The sequence below is a fragment of the Solenopsis invicta genome, chromosome 8 (genome assembly GCF_016802725.1).
Source record: "Solenopsis invicta isolate M01_SB chromosome 8, UNIL_Sinv_3.0, whole genome shotgun sequence".
NCBI classification, from domain to species: Eukaryota; Metazoa; Arthropoda; class Insecta; order Hymenoptera; family Formicidae; genus Solenopsis; species Solenopsis invicta.
Genome location: NC_052671.1, coordinates 22,723,141 through 22,747,020, shown reverse-complemented (window position 1 = coordinate 22,747,020; position 23,880 = coordinate 22,723,141). Strand labels below are relative to the sequence as shown.

Genomic DNA, 23,880 nt, shown 5'->3' with positions numbered 1-23,880 from the left:
TGATTCCAGAATCTAATAGCTGGTGTCAAGACCTTTCCAAAACACTACAAGAAAGTTTATTTTCGTTGACTACTTTCCGAGTTGTGCGGCTTGAAAGTTACACTACCGCCAACACCATGTAAATAACAATATAAAATCACGCGTTACGTAGAAAGCCGTGCACCCGACACAAAGAAAGTAAACACGCGAGCCGGGCCAACAAAAACAGATCATGAAAAATCGTGAAAGTTAGCTGTCGTGACCGTAGATAGTCACATACATATGTATGTCATAATATTATGTAATTACATTATTACTTTAACGGTAGCACACGAACAATAACGAGCGCGGCTTTCTGCGTAACGATGTCTAACTCGTGATTTTATACATATTGTTATTTGCATAGGATGTAGTAGAGATGTATTCACCACAACGCTATTGTGACTCAACTCAACACGAGTGACAATAACTCTCTCAAACTTGTCACCTACGTCTTCAATAACCGTCATATCAGTATCAATCGCGCAACAAAAATCCGACCCTCTTTATTAGTCTAGGTTTATTTAGCCATGTCCTATTCCAATGAAGAAGCATATGATATGCTGCTAATTTTAGGTGAGTGTCGAGGTACATTCATTGCAGCGGAAAGATTGTGGCGGGAACGTTATCCTGATCGGACTCCTCACTCGCGAAATGTTTTTTCACGTTTGGCTAAACGAATCAAAATTAAAGGTGTCGTTCAGCCTCAACATAACAAAGGTACACAAATTCGTCGTCCGATTATGGATGAAAGAACAGTGGAAATTCTTGCATCGACAGAATTGAACCCTTATGATTCTTTAAGACGACGAGAACAAGATTCTGGTGTTAGTAAAATCAGTGTTTGGCGCATTCTAAAAAATAACAAATTTCACCCTTACAGAATGTCTGTTCATCAAGCGTTGAATTATAACGATATTAGACAGAGACTTGTATTTTGCAACTTTATAAGACAGCAACCACTTGATTTCCACTTGAAAATTTTATTTTCTGACGAATGTACACTTAAAAGTGATGGATCTGTTAATACTTGGAACTCTCGTTATTGGGCACAAAATAATCCTCACTGGTTGAGAGAAGTAGATCATCAAACCATTTGGAAAGTCAATGTTTGGTGTGGAATTATTGGAAGTCAAATCATAGGTCCTGTTTTCTTTGACGAAAATCTAAACGGTGATAGATATTCCGCCTTGATAATGACAGATCTTCCTGTCTTACTAGAAAATATTCCTCTGCAATTGCGCCTGAACATGTGGTTCCAACAAGATGCATGTCCGTCTCATACATCGAGAGTTGCTCGTGCGGCATTAAATACTATGTTCCCCGACAAGTGGATAGGCAAATACGGTCCAATCAATTATCCACCCCGATCACCAGATCTCACCGTCCTTGATTATTATTTCTGGGGAAGGATAAAAAACTTGGTCTATCATGAACGTCCGACTACGAGGGATAATATGATTCGTAGAATAAGTGAAGCAATTCGATCCTTACGTGCCGAGGAAATTCTTCGAGCAACCAATGATTTTCAAAATAGAGTTGATGCTTGCATCGCAGAGAATGGTGCTCACTTTGAACATTTAGTCGCTTAACAAAACATACACTCATTCATTCCCGAACGTGAGAGGCAAGGGGACTCACGTGAATCAAGCACCCCAAACGTGAGAGGCAAGGGGACTCACGTGAATCAAGCACCCCAATGGGATGAAATTCTCGTCATGTCCACGTCGTTCATTCTGGATAATGCTAAGCACGGGAAAATGCATACAGTCAATCTGGACATAATTGATCATCAAACATAATCAATCCAGTTAATAAACAAAAGCAGAGTACATAAAACTTTGACTCCCCTTTTCCTCCCCCATACACATACGCATGCACGTATGCACACACCCACACACAAGATTAAATCCGACTAAGTAACCACCACATGGTACATCTTGAGTAATGCTGATGCTGGCGGTAGTGTAACTTTCAAGCCGCACAACTCGGAAAGTAGTCAACGAAAATAAACATTCTTATAGTGTTTTGGAAAGGTCTTGACACCAGCTATTAGATTCTGGAATCAAAAATAGGGTGTTCCATTTAAAAAACTTAATGTGATTTCGATCTGACGTTGGCGACGCCATCCAAGGTCAAACTGATAAGATCTTTGAATAGATCTTTTGAAACCCTACAACTTTCGTCTGAACATATTTTTGATTGGTCCTAATCCTGCGAAGAGAAAAGGGGTGTACGGGTGGTCTGAAACACCCGGGTGGTCTGAAACACCCTGTATATATATATATGTATATATATATATATATATATATATACATATATCATGGAGGACCTGGAGAAAGCATGAGACGATCGAGCGTTAACCGCGATGGCCTATAAATCGGAAGCAAAATTCTGGGCGGAAAATTTTGAAATGGTGTTGTTCATGGAAATAGGCGTTCTGTCGGGCACAGTTCGCCTTACAACTACGAACGATTAAATAATAAAACTAACAATGTAAATTTATCTAATTTAATCAAGACAGGAGAAAGTTTATTAAATAAATCAGAAAAACATTGATTTAAATGTAACTATGAAATATATGTATAGAATACTGTATTACAGATAAAAATAATTTTTGAAAATACATTCTGTACAAATAGTAAGTTTGTTATAACAGCACAATTAACATAAAAAATGATATAAATACAATTGATCAATGAATTTTTATGCCTGTTGTATAGCCATTGTCAGTTAAACTTGAACTTCATTATTGCGAAAATTGGGTGTATCTGAAACAAAATATATTTTATACATAATTATATACCAATTACTTAAAACCTTTTCATTACGTGCATTATAAAGTTACATTAAGAATAACGTAAAATAAAATAAAAAGACGTGCCTCATTCCTGAAAATGTTAAAAAATACGTACAACATCTAGCGGGATGTCAAACATAATAAAAATCATAATTAAAGCAAGGAACAGAACATAGAGATCGTTATTTACTGTTACGTGCAAAACTAGAAAAATATAAAGAAGAAAATTCGGGGTGTTTCGCACTGCTGCAAATACCATCGCGCAAATTCTAAACGTCGTGGATAGTCTTCAAATGTTAAACTTTGTACACGTTGCCGATGAAATGGATGTAATAATTGTTCACGAAGAACATTCCATACATTCATATTACTTGTTCAAATGTTAAATGCAATTGCATGTGTACTAGTGGAAGGATTGTTTTCTATTTCTGCCAAAACTTGCTCTTCAAATCGCAGAGTTCTCACTGAACGTCGTCGTCCTTGTCCATTTGATCTTCTAAAAGAACCATTCTCTCGCAAATGTCGATGAATGGATTCAAAAATGGAATGATGTGGAATGCGGCGACCAGGATATCGTTGTTGATAAAGTCTCTGTGCTGCCCGTCCATTGCAATTAGCTGCTCCATAAGTAAGATGCATGTCACTCAATTCAATCCAAATATATATCGCTCCATAATGATAAACAAATCATATCAAATTTAGTAAGATATTTTATAATTGAAGAATTCTGCTCCATTGAGCGTTTGAATAAATACTATATAGACTAAGACCAAAACGAAATATCATAGAGGGAAATATTAACAAAAAATGTTTATGTTGACGTCCTCTCCTGATAAAAACAGTACGTGGAATCCACGTACTGTTTTTATCGGGAGAGGATTTCAACATAAACATGTCGGGCTGTTTGCCCTCAATACTGTTTATTAATGAAGCGTGCTTCACAAGGGTATTTTGTATTTACTTTTACTTTATTTTTATATCTTTAACTTTTACAACTCTTATCGATGAAGCATTGAAACAGAAACAGAATCGTTAATCCGAATTTCGACGTTGTCATTTTTGTGTTGAAACAAATGGAGGAATTTTTGAACATTTATTATAAATTGAGCTAATTATTTGCGCATTTTTGTTCCGTTATTTTGTTAATTGTTTTTTGAAGATTAAAATATATATGTGTAATCGAAATAAATTTAATTTTTCTACTTATGTGTTTGTTTTTTGTTAAAATCCTAAAATTCCTATTTTGTACCCTATAATATTAAAACAGAGAGTCGTAGAGAAAAACATTATTAACAAAATATGTTTGTTTTTATGTCCTCTATTTCCCCTCAAAGTTTGTCGGTCTAATTTTTTTACACCCTGTATATACAGTGTGAGCCTATTGAGCATTTGAATCTATCACCCCAAATATTTCCGTTCCCTTGCATTTACAAGAAAATGTTTCAGACAAAAGTTGTATAGTTTCGAGGGGGTCATAAGATGGTGTCATTAATGTGACCTTGAATAGTTGCTTGAAGGTCACGTGAAGGTCACCTTCAATTTTTTTAATGAAACTGCCTATTTTTTATTGCATATTCTCGTAGCTTATCTCGAGACGTTTCCAAAACACTATAAACAAATGTTCTTTCGTTAAGTGTTTTTCGAGTTGTGAGTCATCTGAATCTATCACCTCCAATAACTCGTTTGGGTGGCCAGGTATCGAAAAAAGTTTTATATAAAAGTTGTAGGGTTTTGAGGGGGAACCAAAATGGAGTACCTTTCAACTTTTGGTTTTGACCGAAAGTGGGTTACTTCAATCGGAAGTGATTTTTTAAAATGGAAACCCCCCTTTTTGACACCGGAAAATGAAAGAACGGAAAATTTTACGTTCAGATATGACCTTGGCTGTTTTAAAAATTTCAAGATGGCGGACAAAAGTTTTAGTAAACCGATTTTCACCAAATTAAGTTTACGAGGGTTTCTGGGTTTGCTGATCATGAATCAGATTTACAAAATTCAAAATGGCGGATCCAAGATGGCGGACGAAATTTTTAGCCAAAATTAATAGAAATTACTACTCTTAGCACTACTCAGGGACAACGGCGTGGTAGTTTTTTGTTTCTTTTGGGATGCTTTATTTACGTGAGTCCCCTTGCCTCTCACTATCGGGGTGCTTTATTTACGTGAGTCTCCTTGCTTCTCACTATCGGGGCGCTTTATTTACGTGAGTCCCTTTGCTTCTCACTATCGGGGTGCTTTATTTAGCAAATTAAATGTTCGAAATTATGTCTATTTTCTTGAATGCATAGGTTGATACGCCTTCTGAATGATGTGACTGTTCTCAAAAGAATTTCTTGAGATATTGCGGCACAAGCAGTCCGAATACGTTCCTTCATATTCTCCATGGTTGTTGGTTTTTCGCTATAGACAATATTTTTCAGCATTCCCCACAAGAAAAAATCGGGAGAAGTTAGATATGGCGAACGAGGAGGCCACGCGACTGCGCCCAATCTCCCAATCCACCTACCATTGTATCAGTTATTCAAATAATTTCTTATAATATTTGAATAATGTGCTGGCGCACCATCCAATTGAAATTGTTTGCCATCTTAGATCCGCCATTTTGAATTTTGCAAATCTGACCTCGACTTCGTGATCAGCGACCCTAACGATGCGCGACTAGTTCATGTAGCTCTTCCGCTAAGTTGCTATGGCCATGACTACATATCATCCAGCAGTCAAAAAGTAGACGTGAATGCTTAAATAGCAACGACATTTAACATACACAACTCAAAAATCACTTACGAAAAAACATTTGTTTATAGCGTTTTGGGAACGTCTCGAGATAAGCTACAAGAATATGCAATAAAAAACAAGCAGTTTCATTAAAAAAATTGAAGGTGACCTTCACGTGACTTTCAAGCAACTATTCAAGGTCACATTAATGACACCATCTTATGTCCCCCTCGTAACCATACAACTTTTGTCTGAAATATTTTCTTGTAAAATGCAATTGAACGGAAATATTTGGAGTGATAGATTCAAATGGCTCACCCTATATATATATATAATGAAAATTGTAGGACACGGCACTGCAATTGGATATTATTCCAGAAAAGTTCTTTTTTTTGCTGTTCAGTGCAAAGATTGTCGTTTATGTAAACTCGGCCACCCTCACAGTGATCATGATTGTAGGCTAAATTATAAAGAAACTGCAAAGTCAATAGAAGGTCATATGGCAGTGGAAATATTTACCAACAACCCGCTGTTTATGCAAGAGAATGTTGCCGTTAAGACGTTGATAGGAGATAAGGATAGCTGTATGATTGCTTCAGTTAGAAGAGCAGCTTCCTTTGAGGTGGAAAAATGGTAAGATTACAATCATATAAAAAAAAGTTTCACGAGTAGTCTGTATACAATGAAATTGTCCCCAGTCCTTATCGATTACTTCGGTAAAAATTTTGCGATTGCCATAAAACGAAATAAGGGAGATGCCGTGAAGGTTGAACAATCTTTGCGAGCAGTCGTACCTCATGCATATGGTGATCACACTCTATGCGGTGATTGGTGTCAGGGTACTGTTAATGAAGATTATGTTCATAAGAATCTTTCAAAACGTAAACCTTTAACAGATTCTGATTTGAAAATTCGACTAAATGAAGTGATTTGTCGTTACGCTGCGAGCTCTGATAAAGTAGCTCAGTGTGGTTTAACTCCAGCGAATGAATCACATCAACCAAATAATAGCCTCTAAAAACCCAAAGTCAAGGCAATACGCAGGATCTGAATCACTGTGTTTCCGGGTAAGTGCTGCTAACTGCCAAAAAAATATTGGTTGCCAATATTCTATTCCGGTTTTCGAAACAATGGGATACTTTTGTCGCAAAGCGACAAAAGTATTGCGACGAAAAAAAAAGGATGTACTTCATCAGATAAAATCCAATCATAACAATAAAATTTTGACCAAAACACGGAGGCATGCTTTAAAGAAATTACGAGCATCAAAAAATACAGCTTGCAATAGGAGAGGAGGGTATTACCTACGAAAGCGGCTTTGCTCTCAATAAAGTTTCGAATTTTATCCCTCATCCTAAAGTTTCTACACAACAAAAAGTTGACCCGTGTTAATAAAATTGACAGTGAAATTAAAGAAAGTGACTCTACTAAATATACAGTGGCATACTTAACGATCAAATATAGATTTTCAGATAGTATAATTCACAAATTAATTCTTAGTAATGTAATATATTTTATATGGTTTTTTTTCTTCACGTTTACAAAGTAAGAGATGTAAAGTGTTGCAAAATAACACTCTTGTAGAAAATAGATAGTAAGGTGAGCCTCATGTATTTGCCAAATTCCACAGTCAATCCGAAAGCATTGGATCTGTATAGCTCTGCCAGATGAGACTCAATCGACTCCTGATGATGGCGGTATAACAATAAATGAAAAAATAGACATATTAAGGCATCAAAACATAAGCTGAAAAAAAAATAGATAAGTGATTAAATTAATAGGAGGCGTTAATTAACTATGAGTTAATAACGACCGTACGGAGATAAGAGCGTTGCACTCTATCTCTTTCCCTCTATAACAAGTACTGCGAGTACTGCTCTCTCTCTTCCTCTCTCTTTACATGTAATAGAATGATCTACAGCAAAAAGAGCCTTATACTTCTCTTTCTTGCGTTGGGAGACAATCGATGCCCGAGCGGCTGTATGTTAGGCTTGCACTTAGGCTAAGAGAGCCTTGCGTTCTCTTCTCTCTCTGCCTGAACTGCAGACTACGCCCGAATGGCCCGAAACAACGAGATGTAAAATCTGCGAGGAGAACCGTGTGTTCTCTAGTCTGTGAATAGAACCTTCTCTCTCTCTCCGCCCGAACGGCGATCGCTCTCTCTCCGCCCGAACGGCAGTCGCTCTCTCTCCGCCCGAACGGCAAGAAAACCAAATACAATGCTTAGAGCAAATCGAATGATCTCCTCAAATCAAACGAACACTTCCAAATACACAAAAATGACTCGAAATCAACAAACTTCGTACAATGGCGCAGAATGTCTAGCACGTGCACGCATGTCTCGTCGGACAACGGACGAAGAAGGGAGTGTTGCCAACCTCCACACGTCAAGCGCCTAGCGCAGCCATATTAGCATACCAACGTGCAACTGCACGCGCAACACGCGGCACACGCGGGAAGTTTGAACATACCGCCCGCCTTCGTTAATATGATTAACGAACAGATTAAAGCGTCTCGTGTATAACTGGGAGTGGACAGATTTTCGTAACAGGTCGCTTCAGTGTTGAAGTCTGAGTACGAACCGTTACGACACGTGTCAGACCGTCCTTACCAGGGTGCACCTGTATGATACGCCCGAGAGGCCATTTTGAGGGAGGATACCGCTCGTCCACCACTAAAACTAGAGTGCCTTCTCTCAAAGATGGAGTTGGTTTGTTCCACTTGTATCTCGCGTAATACCTCTGCAGGCATTCCTTGGACCACCTAGTCCAGAAACTCTCTAACATCTGTCGAATCAACTGCCATCTGGAAAGGTGCGATGTCTTAGTCAACTCAATAGAGGGCTCAGGAATGACGGTAGGTGCACAGCCCATCAGCAGGTGTCCTGGTGTGAGTGGAGCCAGGTCTTCAGGGTCTTCACTTAGAGGTGACAGCGGCCTCGAGTTGAGTACTGCCTCTATTTGTGTCAATAGAGTAATGAACTCTTCGTATGTGAGTAAGGCGTTTCCCACTACTCTATTCAGGTGAAATTTCACCGATTTGACTCCTGCCTCCCATTTACCTCCAAAGTGTGGAGCGGCCGGTGGATTAAACTTCCACTCAGTTCCATCCTTAGCCAATAGTATGGCTAACCTATCTGATTCTTTGGTGGCCTGAGTGAATAACCGCCGTAGCTCAGAATTAGCACCCTTGAGATTGGTACCGCAATCGCTCGAGAGCGTCGTACATATCCCTCGCCGTGCGGTAAATCTCTTAAATGCTGCTATGAACGTATCCGCAGTATAGTCTGTCACAAGCTCAAGGTGGACAGCAGATGATGAATAGCATACGAAGAGCGCAATGTATGCCTTATACGTTCCTGTGTTTTTCCCTTTCCATGTTTTTACTGTAAAAGGGCCGGCGTAGTCAATTCCGGTGTGAGTGAAAGGTCGAGAAGGAGTTACCCTTTCTATCGGAAGCTGTCCCATCAACTGTCGTGCCCTTTCTTGTCGAAATCGTGCGCATGTGACGCACCTAAGGATAAATGTCTTCACAGGAACTCGGCCCCCAACGATCCAATAAGTTTTCCTTATGTAGGATAAGGTAATCTGAGTACCACCGTGTAGTGTCTTAGCATGAGCGTCGGCTATTAATAAATCGGTCAGTGGCGACTTCTTTGGAATGATCAGTGGATGTTGCTCTGAATAATTAAGTAGGGATTGTTGCAACCTTCCTCCTACTCGCAGCAGACCGCGACCGTCCAGGAATGGACTAAGTCGTAACAAGGCACTGCTCTTTGGTAAGACTTCTTCCTTAGATAGTGTATCAATCTCTGACTGGCAGTAGACTCTCTGGATACGCTGGACCCAGAAAACCCTGGATGTTTCTACCTCCTTAACAGTAGCGATACGTGACGTATTTATATGAGGATCTCTCTTAAAGTGAGAGGCGGCTCGGAGACATAAAGCGGTGACACGAAGAAGCTTGGTGAGGTCATGAAACCTGTATACCAGCTCCCACAGTTCTAGGCGTTTTCTCACTGTGTTTGCTTTAGCGGGTCTTTCTTCAGGAATCTCGCGTCGCTTGATGGTTGATGGCATGACCGGCCACTTTTCCGGTGATTGCAATAGCCAAGGTGGATCTGTCCACCATGTGGTCAGTTCTGAGAGCTGAACAGGAGTCAGTCCTCTGGTTGCTAGATCGGCAGGATTTTCAGTCCCCGGTACGAATCTCCACCTTGCTTGAGGAAGAGTATTTTGAACAAAGGAGACTCGGTTCTGCACAAATTCCTTCCAGCGAGAAGGATGATTATTTATCCATGTATATGTAATGGACGAATCAGTCCACAGAACGATAGGCACATTAGAGGAGGTAAAAACTCTGAGTACATAGGATACAAGTCTAGTCAATAGACAAGCTCCAGACAACTCCAAGCGAGGAATGGTGAGCTTCTTTAACGGAGCTACTTTTGTCTTTGATGTTAAGAGAGCGGTTTAAAACCCCTTGCGTATTAGTCGCTCTGATGTACACAGCGGCAGCAATTGCTTGATGCGATGCATCGCAGAAGCCATGAATTTCCATCGGGTAGATAGTCGTATAATGTACCCAACGAGGGAATATAAGTTGATGTAAACCTGTTAGGCTTTCGGCAAAATCCAGCCATCTTTTTCTTGCGGGATCAGGCAAAGGGTCATCCTATTCCACCTTTAATGTCCATAACTCCTGAATAATGATCTTGGCGGTAATGATAATAGGAGACAATAAACCAAGTGGGTCATATAGCTTCGCAATATGCGATAATATTGTTCTTTTCGTGAGCGTTTTAGATTCAGGTATATTCACAGAGAAGTGAAAGGAATCTGTAGCTGGTTGCCAGCACAATCCGAGCGTGTGAATGCTAAGATCACTACTAATATTGATAGTTGTAGTCTTCAATCGATTATCCTCCGGGATAGAATCGATCACCAGTGGATGGTTGCTTATCCACTTCCGTAATTTAAAGCCGCCCGCCATGCAAATCCCTATCAATTGCTGAGAGATTTCCTTAGCCTCTTCGATCGAATCCGCTCCACCAAAGATATCGTCTACATATCTTCCCTTCTCCAAAACCGGAACCGCTAGAGGATATTTCGATCCTTCGTCCCGTAATAGTTGAATAAAGACTCGTAGAGAAAGGTAAGGAGCACAAGCTAGTCCGTAGGTCACCGTTGTTAACTCATATGTGCGACGGCCCTTGTCAGCATCCTGCCACAGTATTCGTTGAAAAGCCCAATGATCAGGATGAACCTTGATTTGTCTGAACATTTTCTCCACGTCGGTAGTGAAGACATAACGAAACAGACGAAACCAAATCAGGACGTCAAAAATATCGCTTTGCAACTTAGATCCCGTATGTAGAATGTCGTTCAAAGAATATCCGGTTGTAGTAGAGCTGGAACCATTGAACACGACTCTCAATTTTGTCGTGAGACTTTATTCCTTCCAGACTCCATGATGTGGAAGATAAAATGTATGAGGAGGTGATCTTAGATCCTCATCAACGAGTCGCATGTGTTGTAACTCTTCGTATTCAGAAATAAAGGCCGAATAATCTCTAAAGTACTCCTTGTTCTGTTTAAATCGATCAATTAATTTTGTAAGTAACTTTGACGCCCTGGCATACGAATCTCCCAAAAGATTTACGGACTTCTTGAAGGGAAGCTTAACGATATAACGACCTTGTTGATCCCTAGAATGTGTGGTTGTGAAATAATTTTCGCATTCTTGTTCCTCTAATGAGAGGTGAGAGGTTGTACTCAACGGTATTTCCTGGAATGTCCAGAACTGACGCATAAGATCGTAAAGATCTACATCCCGAGAGACGTGAAATCCATGTACAGTGGATGAAGCGTCCTCTAATCCTGATGATCCTGATACAATCCAACTCAAATGAGTGTGTTGTGCTATAGGAGAGTTCTCGGATCCCTTTACAACTCCATCTAAAAGAACGCGTGCAAGGAAATCAGCTCCAAGTATGATATCAATGGATCCGAGGTGAAAATAGTCTGGATCAGCCAGCTTCAGATTTCGCAAGTGAGTCCAAGCGCTCGGGTCAATGTCCCTCGACGGAGTGCATGTTGTTAGTTTCGGCAGGATATGAGCATGTATTTCACATTTAAAAAGAGATTCAAAACGCGGTGCCAACGTGAATTGTGTATATCCTTTGGGTTTTGTCGACTTCTGAGCGCCAACTCCTACAAGAGATACGTTAGATGATGTACGAATTAAGCGTAGCCGTTGTGCCAAGTATTCTGTAATGAGCGATACTTCAGATCCCTGATCGATTAGTGCCCGTGTTGTTGCGGTCCGCCCGTTTGAGGCAGAGAGTTTAACGAGAGCTGCAGCCAGTAAAACATTCGGCGTGTTGTTAACTCTATCAACAGAAGAATGTAATACTTGAGCGTCATTGTTACTGGGTGTGGTGTCAGATTCCATTGCGGTAGGCTTCGTATTAGTTTTCTGAAGAGGTGATTGGTGAATGGATGTATGATGTTTAGCGGCACACTTAGTGCAACGTTTAACACTCTTGCATTGAGATGACAAGTGGAATCCAAGACAGTTAAAACATAGTTTATATCTCTTGATAATGGCAATACGTTGCTGAGCCGTTTTATTAGAATAGCTGGGACATGACATAACGTAGTGTTTCTCCTTGCAGATCAGACATGACTTTGTGTCTCCGGAAGCCGTTTCCTTTGATTTCCCATGATAATGGGCTTTGACTACAGTCTGAGAGGGTTGTAATTCACCTTTTCCCGAGCGTGATTTCTCATAGGCCTTCAATGATAACAATCGAGAGATTAGAAATGCAGTAAACTGATTCCAGGTAGGAATCTCCTTGGACGAACCCAGATGCTGTTCCCACGCTTTCACGGATTCAGAATCGATGCGTTGTAGTACAAAGAAAATCAGAAAATCATCCCAAAATTCAACAGGGCGTTTTAAACCTTCTAAAGTTTGGTAAATTTGCATAACATTTGTATACAGTTTCTCCAGCTCAACGGATGACTCCTTCGTCATACGTTTAATTGACAATAGCGATTGTAAGGCTGTGTTAATCAACAAGCGCTTATTCTCATAAAAAGAGGTTAATGCTTCCCAAGATTTTAAGAAATTATCTGCGGTAAGAGTAGTATTTTTTAATAGAGATGAAGCTGTACCGGTTAAGCTCGTTTTAAGATATTGAAGCTTCTCTACAGAAGATAATGTCGGATTTTGGACAACAAGTGAATCAAATAAGTCTTTAAATGATAACCAATCCGTAGGAGTTCCGTTAAACTTGGGAATGTCAATTCGAGGTAACCTTGCATGGTGAATGAACACCGGTAAGCTGGAGTTAGAGAGTGGTGCAGCCTGCGAAGATGACGTACTTGGGGCGCTTCCGTGATCATCTTCAAGTAAAGCAGTTAATCGTTCAACAACGCTTACATAACGTTCATGTGTAGAAAAGTAAAGATTTGTTGTAAAATACAAGTGAGCGTTAATAGTAGATCTATCCTCGTCATTCAGTTCTTGAATAGCTATTAGAATTGCTTTATGTTCTAAACCGAAGCGTTCCCAATCGTCCTTTAGTGTCGACAGGCGTGCATGCACTCTTTGAGATGTGACATTGTATAACCCGTTCCTTGTAAAATTGTCATATGGAACAGGTTATTAAATCTGATAGGATAAATTGTTGTTCAATATGAGCGATAATATGACTGAGTCTCATCTTGATATGCAGCTATTAATATCTGGCTTATCCGGCTCGAAGGACCAAAATTATGTTAATACAATTGACAGTGAAATTAAAGAAAGTGACTTTACTAAATATACAGTGGCATACTTAACGATCAAATATAGATTTTCAGATAGTATAATTCACAAATTAATTCTTAGTAATGTAATATATTTTATATGGTTTTTTTTCTTCACGTTTACAAAGTAAGAGATGTAAAGTGTTGCAAAATAACAATCTTGTAGAAAATAGATAGTAAGGTGAGCCTCATGTATTTGCCAAATTCCACAGTCAATCCGAAAGCATTGGATCTGTATAGCTCTGCCAGATGAGACTCAATCGACTCCTGATGATGGCGGTATAACAATAAATGAAAAAATAGACATATTAAGGCATCAAAACATAAGCTGAAAAAAAAATAGATAAGTGATTAAATTAATAGGAGGCGTTAATTAATTATGAGTTAATAACGACCGTACGGAGATAAGAGCGTTGCACTCTATCTCTTTCCCTCTATAACAAGTACTGCGAGTACTGCTCTCTCTCTTCCTCTCTCTTTACATGTAGTAGAATGATCTACAGCAAAAAGAGCCTTATACTTCTCTTTCTTGCGTTGGGAGACAATCGATGCCCGAGCGGCTGTATGTTAGGCTTGCACTTAGGCTAAGAGAGCCTTGCGTTCTCTTCTCTCTCTGCCTGAACTGCAGACTACGCCCGAATGGCCCGAAACAACGAGATGTAAAATCTGCGAGGAGAACCGTGTGTTCTCTAGTCTGTGAATAGAACCTTCTCTCTCTCTCCCGCCCGAACGGCGATCGCTCTCTCTCCGCCCGAACGGCAGTCGCTCTCTCTCCGCCCGAACGGCAAGAAAACCAAATACAATGCTTAGAGCAAATCGAATGATCTCCTCAAATCAAACGAACACTTCCAAATACACAAAAATGACTCGAAATCAACAAACTTCGTACAATGGCGCAGAATGTCTAGCACGTGCACGCATGTCTCGTCGGACAACGGACGAAGAAGGGAGTGTTGCCAACCTCCACACGTCAAGCGCCTAGCGCAGCCATATTAGCATACCAACGTGCAACTGCACGCGCAACACGCGGTACACGCGGGAAGTTTGAACAACCTGCAATCTTGTAAAGTTTTAATTTATAATTTAGAAACAACTGGTACTGCTCTCCAAGACGAAATCGTTCAAGTAAGTCCTGATATATTTCAGAAAAGCTTATTGCAGTAAATGAAAATTTATATATTATTTTCTTTCTTAGATCGCAGTCGAAGCATTCACAAATACGCGTTCTTTTAACGTTTATATTATTCCATCCAAACCAATTTCAAAAACAGCATCACAAATCACAGGGCTTCGCGTTTTGCAAGGCGAACTGTATCTGTACGAAAATCGTGTAGAATCGGTATCCGCAAGAGTTGCTTGTTAACAATTTTTGGAGTATCTTCAAAGTTTTAAATGCCCCCTTATTCTAGTTGCTTATAACGGTTTCACGTACGCCTATTTTCTATTATAAGTTCTTTATTTTTAATTATGTAATTGCCTATAATACTTGAATTTTTTACGTAGATTTGACAATCCAAGAATAACAAGGTTGATGCAATAATGCCAATTATACGATGAATTTAGTGCTATTGTAAAAGGATTTGCTGATTCTTTGAGAATTTTCCGCCAGATTCTTCCAGAAAGAAAAAAATAAAATGGAAAATTCTCAGTCAATAGTTTATTGCATGATTACCTTCCCGAAGAAAATTGGCAGTCGCTTCATAATGCGATAGATGATGTTCGAGTTCTAAAAAAATTAATTTATGAGATTATGAAGTCTGAGGCTGTAATAAAAAAATAAGCAAAAAGTATTTCGGAAATCAACGCAGAGAAGGAGTTAAAAGCGACAAAAACTACGAATAAGGCTTCTTTGCAACAATATAAAGATGAATTATCTAGTAGAATAATAAATAAGATGGCCGAAGCTGGCATCACTCAGCACGTTATGCAGTTTGCTTTTGAAAATAATGGAAAAAAAAGGACTACGCGTGTTATTCTCTGAAAATGTTAATGGCAAATCAAGAATAACCAAAGATAAAAATATTTTAGAAAAAATTTACAGTCTATTTCCTAGCGATTAGTTTTATCTAATGTTCTTTAAATTTAAGTCCGCATTATCGACATTTTTATTTTATAAATATTGATATTATTAGTTTGGATTTTCGTTCAATATTGATATTATTAGTTTAGATTTTGTTTAATAATTATGAAATGTTTATTTTGTTGGAAATTGAAATAATATATTTTTTATAACATGTTTTTTGTTCAGTTCTCTGAATTGACAACTAAATAAAATATGTGAAAAAATTTTAATTTTTTAAATATAATATCCATTTATCCCATAATAATAACATTAATAATAATTTAATTACAATATTATAGCTAGAACTTTATATATTAATACTCTTTGTGACATGCAGTCTTTCGATCCGTTTGAATTTCGCGCGTCGAATAGCTTCTCGTTCGCAGAGCAGCTGCTTGCGGGATAGACATTTTACTTCCGTGACACGCATGCATCATCACTTTCTCAATTAAATATTTCTTAAAAATCCACACACAACCTTTCATATACCACTAGAAAGCTTGTGATTTCATCTTTTAGTGATCAGTTTTTTATTAACATCTCTAGTTTTTCTTAAAAGATATATCATTTCCGGTAAAAATTTAATAACTTCCCATAAGAGCTATGTTAAAACGTGATTTTTTATATTGCTCGTTTGCAATAATTTACATGGCAATAGGGTCTCAAATTTTAAGAGATGGTTTATTATATGTTAAAGAACAACCTCCCAAAGTTTTATTTATGTGGCTAGTCTTTTAGTTTACTTTTGAACCACCTTAATAAATTGTCTTTTTCCCCTAGAAATTGCGTTAAACATATCTCACATTTAATTTTTATTAATAATTTTTTGGCAACAAAACCAGCAATATACACGACAATACTTTGGCCGTATTCAGACAATATACAAGAGAACAGGTAGTCGTAATCTTCAAGGGCCTCATTAACTGTAGAGAAATCTGATATTTTGTTATAAATAATATTTTTTTCGTTGATTAAATCAACAACGCTAACTTTTTTGCCGGAACTATAATTCAAAATATTAATTTCTTCTAAGGGAATACAATTTCCGATGCTATTGTTTTTTATTTCAGAGTGAATTAATATTTTTTTATACGCTGCAGTGAACTGTCGTGCAGTCGGATTTTCATTGTGTCTACCATGATCTCTCAAATTATCAAAAAAAATTCCAAATGGTCTTGTCCTAATTTATGGAGTGGAATATATTTTAAAATGGGTGTGTCACAACCAATATAAGTATCGTATAAACAAATGGCACTTTTCAAGGCCAAGACAAGTCTGAGTGGACCTGTCTTTCGTCGACTTGCAATAATTAATCCGCCGTCCTTATCCTTCAGCCCGAATATATATGTACAAAAGTTCGAATAAAACTGTTTAATTGTACAAATGTTATCTTTGCACATTGCCTTCTTGTAGCCCGTAGCAGCGATTTTACGCGAATTTAATATGTCGAACGCATCATTCATCATAATGATGAATTTTACTGTCGCAGCGCAATCTGCAAAAGCTTCAAGCTTTTGTACATTTTTGCAAAATAACAAAGAATCTGCAACAAATCGACTTAACAGTTGAGTTGCCAGTTTTGTTTTCATTTTTTGTTTGCAAAATAAAATATGTTTTTTTCCTAGCCGATTTGCTAAATGAAGCTCCTCATTCTCTTGTAATTTATTTAATTTCACAAGATATGAAATTAATTTCCTTACCGTCTATGTCCAACAAACTTACAAGGGGAGTCCGCGACAATTGACTCACCGATTTTAATAAAATTTTATGGGTGTGTAGTATTCACTCACCTCTTTACTGTGGTAAAGCCGTTCATTGCGAAACTTAGGCATTCTCGAGAAAATAACAATTAAATATTTCCAGCATCTATAGTATCATTACAGAAGAACGGTTGTCGAGTTGGCGATGTAGCGCAGGTCGTTAGAATGTCGATTAGTACTGGAGTCCCAGGTTCGATCCTAGCGAATAATTTTTTTTTTTTTTAATTTAAATCTTATATTTTTAAATTGTTATATATAATTTTTAAAGTGTTTTTCATTATTTAATATAAAATGTTATTTAAAAAAAATCAAGGAATTTAAACATGCTCTTTTATTATTAAATAAATTAAATTTTCGGCACACAAAATTTTGTTTGACATACAAAATTTAAGGCAAAATCTTTGTTCACTTAACTGTTTTGATTGTAAAAATTGTCGAGCACTCAAAAGTATGATTAACAAAAACAGCTACTGTACACTGACAATGAGTGACAATTCGCGCTTAAATGCCGCGTGGTAACTCAGTACAGTGGTACCAACTTACAAAAAAAATTGTGGTGATATCTTTTACGCGCGTCTTTCAAACGACCGGAATAAATTCCGGATACTTTTTACACAGAATGTACTAGAACTCTGTTTATCTGCATTCTACTTATACGAATAAATTCGCACTCAGTTTTAAATAAACGAACTCATATTTGAACTCTTACTATATAAGCATTTTTCTCTAGACTTATAGTCAATAACCCTAGTTTCCTTTATGTATGTGAAGTTAGCATATCAATTGTCAGCATATCAAAAAAAAAGTGGAGTTCTCTTTGCATACAACTGAGTTCTATAGTTCCTGATAAGTTATAACAATAGTTCTGGTCATTTAGCATAAATAAACGGAAGTTAAGTAATGATATGCTAACTTCGCGCGAAGTCAGCATATCATATAATATTTTCAAAATTTAAACCAATGAATTTTATAGTTTTTGACGAGTTCTATAGTTCTAAAACATAGTTCTGACCATTAACTATCTCTAAATAATTAATAACAATTATTATCAGCATATCGCCCGTGCTAGAGTGATATGCTACGCTCCTGCGACAAGTTCTCGGCTCGTTCGAGATTTTAAACAATAGTTCTAAATCCCCTGACGATAGTTCCGTACAGTTCTGACAATTAACAATCTCCAAATAATTATTAATAATTATTATCAGCATATCGCTCGTGCTAAAGTGATATGCTATGCAGAAGCGACAAGTTCTCGGCTCGTTCGAGATTTTAAAGAATAGTTCTAAATCCCCTGACGATAGTTCCGTATAGTTCTGACAATTAACAATCTCCAAATAATTATTAATAATTATTATCAGCATATCGCTCGTGCTAAAGTGATATGCTATGCAGAAGCGACAAGTTCTCGGCTCGTTCGAGATTTTAAACAATAGTTCTAAATCCCCTGACGATAGTTCCGTACAGTTCTGACAATTAACAATCTCCAAATAATTATTAATAATTATTATCAGCATATCGCTCGTGCTAAAGTGATATGCTTTGCAGAAGCGACAAGTTCTCGGCTCGTTCGAGATTTTAAACAATAGTTCTAAATCCCCTGACGATAGTTCCGTACAGTTCTGACAATTAACAATCTCCAAATAATTATTAATAATTATTATCAGCATATCGCTCGTGCTAAAGTGATATGCTATGCAGAAGCGACAAGTTCTCGGCTCGTTCGAGATTTTAAAGAATAGTTCTAAATCCCCTGACGATAGTTCCGTACAGTTCTGACAATTAACAATCTCCAAATAATTATTAATAATTATTATCAGCATATCGCTCGTGCTAAAGTGATATGCTATGCAGAAGCGACAAGTTCTCGGCTCGTTCGAGATTTTAAAGAATAGTTCTAAATCCCCTGACGATAGTTCCGTACAGTTCTGACAATTAACAGTCTCCAAATAATTATTAATAATTATTATCAGCATATCGCTCGTGCTAAAGTGATATGCTTTGCAGAAGCGACAAGTTCTCGGCTCGTTCGAGATTTTAAACAATAGTTCTAAATCCCCTGACAATAGTTCCGTACAGTTCTGACAATTAACAATCTCCAAATAATTATTAATAATTATTATCAGCATATCGCCCGTGCTAGAGTGATATGCTACGCTCCTGCGACAAGTTCTCGGCTCGTTCGAGATTTTAAAGAATAGTTCTAAATCCCCTGACGATAGTTCCGTATAGTTCTGACAATTAACAATCTCCAAATAATTATTAATAATTATTATCAGCATATCGCTCGTGCTAAAGTGATATGCTATGCAGAAGCGACAAGTTCTCGGCTCGTTCGAGATTTTAAACAATAGTTCTAAATCCCCTGACGATAGTTCCGTACAGTTCTGCCAATTAACAATCTCCAAATAATTATTAATAATTATTATCAGCATATCGCTCGTGCTAAAGTGATATGCTATGCAGAAGCGACAAGTTCTCGGCTCGTTCGATTTTAAACAATAGTTCTACATCCCCTGACGATAGTTCCGTACAGTTCTGACCACTGACTACGTTTAGAACACTTAGGAGATTTTAATGTTTTTAAACTGTTTTTATGGCATAAATTCCGCTCGCTAAAAATACCGTGTGTCTAAAACTGGTGGAATATTCAAGATATCAAACTGAACAAAGAATACAAGAGCTATGCACTCGTATCTTGTTGTATTCCATTCTTTACTATTTTTCTACACTTATGGAAAGATCAGAAATTATTGAACTTTTACATTTTTTGCAGTAACTATTTTACATAGGTCGTAATATGTGATCACGCTTACTACATGGGAAAATCGATTCCACTCACAAGTATTTCGTTAATATTAATAGAAGGAACTGAAATTAGAACACAATAGTGATTATAGCATAAAGACACGTGAGAGAGTGATTGCGAGCAAATGCCTTGATTCTTTATATTACATTTTTTTATTTTTACGACATAAATTCCCGTGCGGCATAAATACTGGAGTTATTATTACAATGTTGCAGTCAAATGTCTAAAATTTTTAGAAAAGTATCTTTATCCGGAAAAAGTGGAGAGAAGATATCGTGAGTAGTAGATATTGTATATAGAGTTTACACTACTATTTTTAATGTTAATTTTCCCCATTCTCTGTCGAATCCAGAACCACGAACGCGGACGTGATGGGGAATCGGTTCCTTTTTTTTATTTTTTTTTGTATTTTTATATTTTTATATTTCTTTTTTATTTTTTATATTTATATATTTTTTATATGTTTTATATATTTTTACATATTTTTAATATATTAATTTTAATAATAATTATTTTTAGCGTAAAAATAAAACTCGTGCAAATAAATGAATGTTTAATTAGTATGCATATCGCTGCATATCGCGTACATAATAATATGAGGCGTTATCTTTGTTGTGGGGTTGACTGACTTACGAATTAGTAACAGGTCATCATAGCAATACCAGTGTACCCCTGCTAGTGCATAAGCGATATAGTGCTCTTTTTTTTCATTGTAATCAACCACACCCGTTAGTATACGAGGTGTGTTCAAAAAGTATCGCGAATTTTGTGTTTTTTCAAAAATTATTTATTTATTCATGAATATCTATTTTGTCCCCTTCAAAGTAATCCCCATGAGATATTATACACTTGTGCCAACGGTTTTTCCAATCTTCGAAGCACTTCAAAAAATCATTTTTTTTTATCTTGTTCAGCTCCTCCTTCGATGCCGTCTTTATCTCGTCAAGCGTAGCGTAACGTCGTCCTTTCATGGGCCTCTTCAGTTTAGGGAACAAGAAAAAGTCACAGGGGGCCAGATCTGGGGAATACGGTGGCTGCGGCATCATTAGTGTGTTGTTTTTGGCCAAAAAGTCGCGCACAAGCAACGATGTGTGAGCAGGGGCGTTATCGTGGTGCAAAAGCCAATTTTTGTTCTTCCACAAATCCGGGCGTTTCTGGCGGATTGCTTCGCGCAAATTGCGCATAACTTGCAGGTAATATTCCTTATTGACCGTTCTACCCTGTGGCAAGAACTCATGATGCACCACGCCCCTGCAATCGAAGAAACCTGTCAGCAAAACTTTCACATTCGACCGAACTTGGCGCGCTTTTTTCGGTCTTGGTTCGTGCGGCAGCTTCCATTGAGATGATTGAGCTTTGGTTTCCACGTCATAACCATAAACCCACGATTCGTCACCAGTTATGACCCTCTGGAGCAAATTTGGGTCGTCGCGGACAGAGTCCAACATCTCATTAGCAATGTTCATGCGATGCTGTTTTTGGTCGCAATTGAGCAATTTTGGTACGAATTTCGCGGCGACCCGTCTCATGCCCAAATCATTGATAAAAATCGAATGGCACGAGCCAATCGATATGTTTAGGTCCTCAGCAACTTCTCTAACGGTGATTCGACGATTGGCCAATACCATTTTCTCCACTTCATTAATTTTTTCGTCTGTTGTTGAAGTGCTCGGGCGTCCGGCACGCTCTTCGTCGTTCACATCTTCTCGGCCTTCTGAGAACATTTTGTACCACCGATAAACGTTGCTTCGGTCCAAGGTAGCTTCTCCGTATGCCACAGTCAACATTCGGAATGCATCCGCGCACTTAATTTCGTTTTTCACACAAAATTTGATACAGGTTCTTTGATCCATTTTTTTGAATAGGTAAAAATCGAAGACGATCCAAAACACGTGCAAGCAAAGCAGCTGTCAACAATTAAGTGAACATTCAAAATGGCCGAGCTTGTCGGCATAAGTGAGAGACATGAGTACCAACATAACGCCACAAAAAGATCGAAATTCGAATATACGTAACCAGCGAAAATTCAAAATTCGCGATACTTTTTGAACACACCTCGTATATGATTTTTGTCCTATTGTTACGGTTTTTGCAATAGAACCTAACGTATGGATAATAATCTTGTTTTTGTTTTCGTAACGATTATCGGTTACAATACTTGTGTCAATGATCAAGTGGGAGCCGTGATCTGTGTGATTTTCAATTGATTTTTTGCACCTGAAACAAGATCTACCTACACGTAAATTATCGTCAATCGCCGCTTGCATTTGGTGGAATCCCTCTAATGAAACTGTGTCAATATTGACATCCAGCAAAGCGTACGTATTGCCGTTGATATATCCACAGGAACACTCAACCTTGTATGAGTAACTAGGTTCCGATCTTAAAATTATCTGGGCGAGATGGGCAGCATTACATTTTACGTCGAGTGACTTAATTGTCCTGGTGTAGCTTTTGATCTCAAACATCGAAATTTCTTTTAAGATTTCTGCTCTCAGCTTGTAATGCTTCGCTGTTAATTTTTTTACAGCAATTACACTGTAACACAGTTGTATGATGGGACAATCAGTCGAGGTTGTTCTTTCTCGATACAGGCTGCTACCCAAAATTCCGCTGACTACGATATGAAATACTGAATCAAAAGCACATGTGTTTCGTATGTTTAACTTATAGGCACCCATATTCACAGGTGTTGAGATATTTCCATTTTTAAGAATGGGGATGCGTCCGATCTTGGAGTCTTTAATAAAATCCCATTCGGGACAATTGTCCAATTACGTCGATTTCAACCGTTTCGGTTTCGGCGGTTCATCATTCTCAGTGGTTTTCACGTTTTTGTTGAAACCACCCCATGTTTCACATACAATCCAGTCATTATCAGCTGGAATATTTTGGTCCATAGCGTAGTGCCTCTCAAAAGATATTTCATCTACTATGGGTGATGTGCTTGGCGACTTTTGAATAATGACTGTGGTTTCTAACTCTTTCTTAATTGATTTGTTATTATAGACAAGACAATGTTCGTTATCATTTTGATAATATGGAATTATTTTGTCGGTGGCTGTTATCGAAGAAATTTCCGTTAACTGCGGCAGATCAACGGTATTCAATGTATCTGTTCGTGCAGTTTTATTGGGAGTGCTGCACGCGTTTTCACCTTTGATAGCATACGATATCTCGCTTGTAAATGATGCTGCTGGTAGCAAAGTAGACTGGGAGCTATCCGTGATCTCCGGTAGTTGTTTTCTTTCGTCAGCCGAATGGATATCCGATTCATTCGAAAGCAGCTTGAGTTTATTATCGATATGATCGAGATGTTTGAGAACGAATTTGTCCACTCTCATAGGCAATTCGCCCTTGAACGCACGCTTTTTTATATCGCAAAACTCTGATTCGACTGCAGCTGATGTTGCTATTGTTGACCCTTTCCCAAAAATGGGCAACATCACTCCCGTCCATAACGCCACATAAGGAAGTAAGTACCTTTTGAGCCTCTTAGCGAAGTCCTCATTGTAGCAGGCGTTTATCGTATCACCGACCGATGAATTATTCGCTATTTTTGTCGCTGCACTGTACAGATCGTCACTCCAGGTTTTCCAATCTGAATTAAAGTCTTCGTTTTCTGTAAAATGCTCCTCTTTTTCTATATTTGTTTTTTCAAAAAATTCATCGGCATTATCGTCGTCGACTTCTTCCATATTAATCGGCACGCCTTTTATTCTGTCATTTAAGAATCGAATTCGTTCTTCGGAAGGTAGAATATCGTTGGACGGAGTGTGGCCGATACAATGACTGAGAGCGACGGAAAGAACAGATTTGACGAAGTACGATAATTCATCCATGGTCGAAATTTGGTACATTTGTGCGACGCACCTTAAATAGAATCGTCGCACGAGGATTTTTTC

General features: G+C 38.0%; 1 protein-coding gene across 1 annotated transcript; it reads right to left on the bottom strand.

The window, feature by feature from the left end:
• Window positions 1–8,037: 8,037 nt before the first annotated feature.
• LOC105208245 lies at window positions 8,038–10,816 on the bottom strand. Its single transcript, XM_039453176.1, has 2 exons — window positions 10,217–10,816; window positions 8,038–9,984 (listed from the first exon to the last, which is right to left on the bottom strand). Exons 1-2 carry the CDS (start codon window positions 10,814–10,816, stop codon window positions 8,038–8,040), a joined length of 2,547 nt encoding a protein of 848 aa, XP_039309110.1.
• Between the last annotated feature and the right edge of the window lie 13,064 nt (window positions 10,817–23,880).

Bases quoted from the DNA above. Each gene is read 5' to 3' on its own strand.
- LOC105208245 (XM_039453176.1), bottom strand. From the start codon at position 10,816: ATGTTCAGACAAATCAAGGTTCATCCTGATCATTGGGCTTTTCAACGA. The intron at 9,985-10,216 runs GTGGAATAGGAT...TTAACATCAAAG, and splicing joins AGGAGTTATGGACATTAAAG to ACAAAAGTAGCTCCGTTAAA.